The sequence below is a fragment of the Cystoisospora suis genome (assembly GCF_002600585.1).
Source record: "Cystoisospora suis strain Wien I chromosome Unknown contig_3922, whole genome shotgun sequence".
Lineage (NCBI taxonomy): Eukaryota > Apicomplexa > Conoidasida > Eucoccidiorida > Sarcocystidae > Cystoisospora > Cystoisospora suis.
Window position 1 is genome coordinate 1 of NW_027156717.1, and position 4,201 is coordinate 4,201.

Sequence of the window (4,201 nt, forward strand, 5' to 3'; positions counted from 1 at the left end):
CGCCTGAAAGCGTGACAGCCGGTATACACACCGGGTACCGGGGTAGGAAGGCAAATCAAATACAAAAAAAATTGTCCCCTCGTGTCGGTGGTGAATCCTGAGTCACGTTACTGAGGTTCGTTGCCGCCAGACGGCGCGGATAGCTGCACGGAGTGGACACTTCGCGCTCATGTGTACCCGGGTTTTAAATCAGTTACGATACAATCTGAATTCCCCGTTGGGCGGAGACGGAGTGAAGTGAGAGAGCCTAGGTGTACTGTGGTGACTTTCCAGGACAGGGCTGTTGTAACGCGATGCTCCGGAGAGTTTCCTCTCTGTTTTCGAAGTCGGGTTTCCTGTCAAGTGGTCCTTCGTGAAACGCAACCGCAAGGCACGCTCGGCTGGTTACGGCTAATAGTGAGTTTGCTCGAGGTATTGGAGGTGACGTACCTGCAATGGTGAGCGGCGGTAGGTTCAAGTTGATGGCAGCAGCAGGAGTACGGTGTGTACGTTCTTTTGAAACGTCTCCGTCTTCCTCTGCCAACAGGTCCTGCTCCTGCAAGATGACTGTGGCGTGACGGATACATTGTGAGAATGTCCAGTTCTGGGGGTGAATCAAGTTCACGATTATCTCTTTCCTTGCCCTGTGAGTGAATGACAGCCAGGGAGGTCGTTTAACTTTAGCCTGAAGTGCCCCTGACAGGGAACCGACGTGACATATCTGTGTCAGTCGAACCTGGAAGCGGCAGAGGAATGCGAACGCCGTGGAGGGGTGTCTTAGTTATCTGGGATCTTGTCTGAAGAGGACAGCACCCAGAGTATTACAGCTCGAAAGGGGGGGCGGGGAAACGGGTACTGCTCTAGTACCCATCATCCGTGCTCGGACAAGCGAAGCCTAAGCCCTGGCGGGTGGCCAGTTCAGCACTAACCTAAATGATGTTGGCCGGTATATATGCGGCCTTTTTTGGAAGGCAAGGAGAATTGTAGTTGGAGTCATCTTCACCACTGCGTAGAGCCGCAGCAAAGCCAGTACCGCGTTACCGCGCCGTGTTCGGCGCGAGCTTGTCCTGAATGATAAGTCAGTCGTGGACTGTTCTGTCCGTCGTGTCGGTTTCTGTGGTGATGTTTCGTGTGAGTATTCTTAGGATGGGGAAAGGGGGGCAGTCTGATGTTCTCCGCTGTTTGCGGGCCCGGGGTGCTTGCTTCTACAGCAAGTACATGGATACAATTTTTTATATTATGGCGCGCTTCCCGCGGAGCCACCTGCCTGAGGGATAAGTGGCCTGGTGCTTTGCATCGCGTGCATCGAAGCTGGCGTGACGGTAGCGTGCTATGGTGTTGTCCTCAGAACGATTGTGACCCAGGTGTTCCATACATAATCTAGTTCTGCTGTGCGGAGGAAAGCAGGTGTACTTGCAAGTGCCCGAGTGCTTCGACAGCACATGGGGCAGGGCGGCAATGACGTAGGTGCTGCACCGTGCGTGCTAGGTGTCCTACCTAGCACCATGAATTGAGGGAAATGAAGACCAGAGAGGGATGTGTGTTGCGATAGCTGCCGGTGGAAGGGGAAGGGGTCGGGGGAGGGCAACGCACCCGTGCGCTTTAGGTTTCCATGTGATTTGCGTTTTGTGCGGTCAGCAAGCTAGCGAAAATAGACTGTGTAGAAATGACTAGCTATAACGATCCCGTTGCGCTACATCATGAGGGGTCTAGCTGTGATGCTTCATGTGTAGTTGAAGTGTCAGACGAGAAGATGGTGCTTCTTTTTCCTGAGAGTGTCAGAAAGGGCAACATGGTTGACGGGGGGGAAAAAACACGAGTAATATCACTATGGAGAACCGAAATAGCGTCCTCGCTTACCTACGGTCCAGCCTGCCGTACTAGGAGTGTATAGCTGGCGGGGTACTGCCTAAGCAGTCGACATCCCGCTCGCGTGCCCATATTCACTTGCGAAGTGGAACTTGGCACCTGGGGAGAGTTCACTGGGACGCGCGCCCGTGCCCCGTCCTTCGCTGCATGCGTTGTCAGTTAAAGCCGGTAGGTGCGTAAACTTCTGTCTTCACGTTACGCGCTGTATACTTTTTTTTTTTGCAGGGACATCTGTCCCTCCCTCAAGGAGTTCGAAGCTGCTCTTCTTTTCGAGCTATGCCTAGCCCGTCTGTGATGGACAAGAGATTCCGTGTCGTGAGAGATTTTACTACGTTGCGCGATGTCGCACTCAGGGCGACTTCCCTTCGTGCACAACAGTGCCTTCCTCTGGCGATCTGGCATTCCTGGTTAGAATCATAGTGTCTTTTCCACTCAGCTCAAGTCCTGGGATTTGTGATTTGAGTGACTTTGCTCTTTGTCGTACTCTTCCATATACTTTCTTTCCGTTTGGCGCGCTGTCGTGAAGTTCTGCTGATTGGCGCTCGACTACTATTACCTCTTCAAGAGGCAGGTTGCCTCTGTGGCTCGGGTCTGCAATGCTTTTTGTTGCTGGCAAGCAGCACGCGACGGGTAACGGTGTGTCTGAATTTGCCGCCTCGTTTCCGAGCCGCGTATATATGTTTCGATGATCTTGCACGTTGAGGAAAAGTGTTATGAAGCCGTGCAGCGACGTAGGAGAGAAGGGAGTGCAGACACGGTGTTGCCACGAAGCTCGTGCTGGTCAGCAGAAACCGAGGGCGCTCTGCCGTCTGGTGTGTGTTGATGAAATGACCACAGAAAGCCAAACATTAGCTTGGCCGGGTCGCTCACGCGCGGTCCGAGACTGTCATCACTGTCAAGAATTATTCCGCGAGCGGGCCTGATGCATTTTTTTGATAACTCACTACTGTCACAGTGTAGCAAATGAGATAGACACCTCCATTTTTTTTTCTATGTCCGGATAGGATTCTGTCGCGCCGTCTAGTAGCGGAGCCAAGCAAAAAGCACAGGTTTTGCATAGTTCCGCTTGGTACGTTAGATGGAGAAACGATAGCTCTTTCAACGAATGAAATCAGTGGCACTAGGGCGCAGTATCAATATCCGCTATGTCGGAAGGCGCTGACACAACAGTGTATAGGAGCACTGATTCCCAGCTCCTACGCCTTTTTCGTGCCAGGTGACTGGGATCTGATAGTGCGCTGTTCATGCGTGCAAGATGGCTGGCGCCTGTCGGCCGAATTCTTGTGTGTGCAATGGAGGACATTTGCCGAACTTGTCTTTGGTATTTAGTTCCGTGAAGAACTGCATGGGGGACCTAGGTGTCTTCTTCCGCTTGCATACGGTTGTGCAGTAAATCCTGCACTTGTCGAGGCGCGCGAGGGAAAGTGTGCATCGTACAGGAATCTTCTGCTTGCGTATGACGTATGGAAAAAAGAGACGCTGAATTGTCGGGTCTCGTGGCGACGCGTCTGCTCTCCAGTGTGATGCCATTCAGTCCGTGACTGGGTTTCTAGGTTTCAGGACTCTGACTTTGGAGACCGGTAGAACGTGGTTCTGTGGTAGATTGTTACTGGTCTCTACTGTCCATGTGAAGCATACAGCGAGCGTGGCCGCTGTGAACTCTGATAATGTTGCTGCCATAGCACGTTCTACGAAAATAGCGGCAGAAAGTGGACAGCAGGGAAGGTTCCGCAGGCCCGTCGTGCTCTGGGGTTTTCGAGGTTGTGGGCCGCCAGATGAGGACTGCTGGGATGTCTTGCAATCAGCCTTCAAGGGACGAAGAGGCAAAAGCAGGAGACGGAGTTGGTTTGCCAGCTGCTTTCAGAGCGCCAGCGGCGGCAGCGGACTGGGCAGCCGTGTCTTTCTAGACGTTGCGTGCTGAGCGTTCTGTCGGTGACCAGATGCCGTAGTCGGGTTTTTCCGGGCGCTATTCGTTGAAGGCGCGGGGGTGAGCCCGGCCTCGTTGAGCATCTGCGCTGGATCATTGGTCTTGTAAAAGCACTCTGTATCTGACGCCTGGAGTAACAGAATTTGTAGTCCCCCCTGCTTGCGGAGCACAATAGGGAGTTAGATACGTTTTGACCCTTCTGGACTGCAGAGTTGAGATCCCGGGTGCGAATGGGCAAAGCTTCAAGACCGCGAGAAGTATTGTCAACGCGCAGAGCGGCTACTCATCAAAGCGGTGTCAGCCGGGTTAGTGTGTCAAGGACTTTGGCCGATGCCACTCCTGGTGAGCCCCCCGGCGTCTGATTTCTGCGGAACCACGCTGCTGTTGAGCAATGTGGCGCCGTAACGATTTTTCTGCGGAGCCCGA

At 53.3% G+C, this 4,201-nt stretch overlaps 1 protein-coding gene across 1 annotated transcript; it reads left to right on the plus strand.

The window, feature by feature from the left end:
- Positions 1–2,077, plus strand: CSUI_007417 (uncharacterized protein). Its single transcript, XM_068067562.1, has one exon. It carries the CDS (start codon positions 1,646–1,648, stop codon positions 1,871–1,873), a length of 228 nt encoding a protein of 75 aa, XP_067920460.1. The 5' UTR covers positions 1–1,645; the 3' UTR covers positions 1,874–2,077.
- The last annotated feature ends 2,124 nt before the right edge of the window (positions 2,078–4,201 follow it).

Bases quoted from the DNA above. Each gene is read 5' to 3' on its own strand.
- CSUI_007417 (XM_068067562.1), top strand. From the start codon at position 1,646: ATGACTAGCTATAACGATCCCGTTGCGCTACATCATGAGGGGTCTAGC.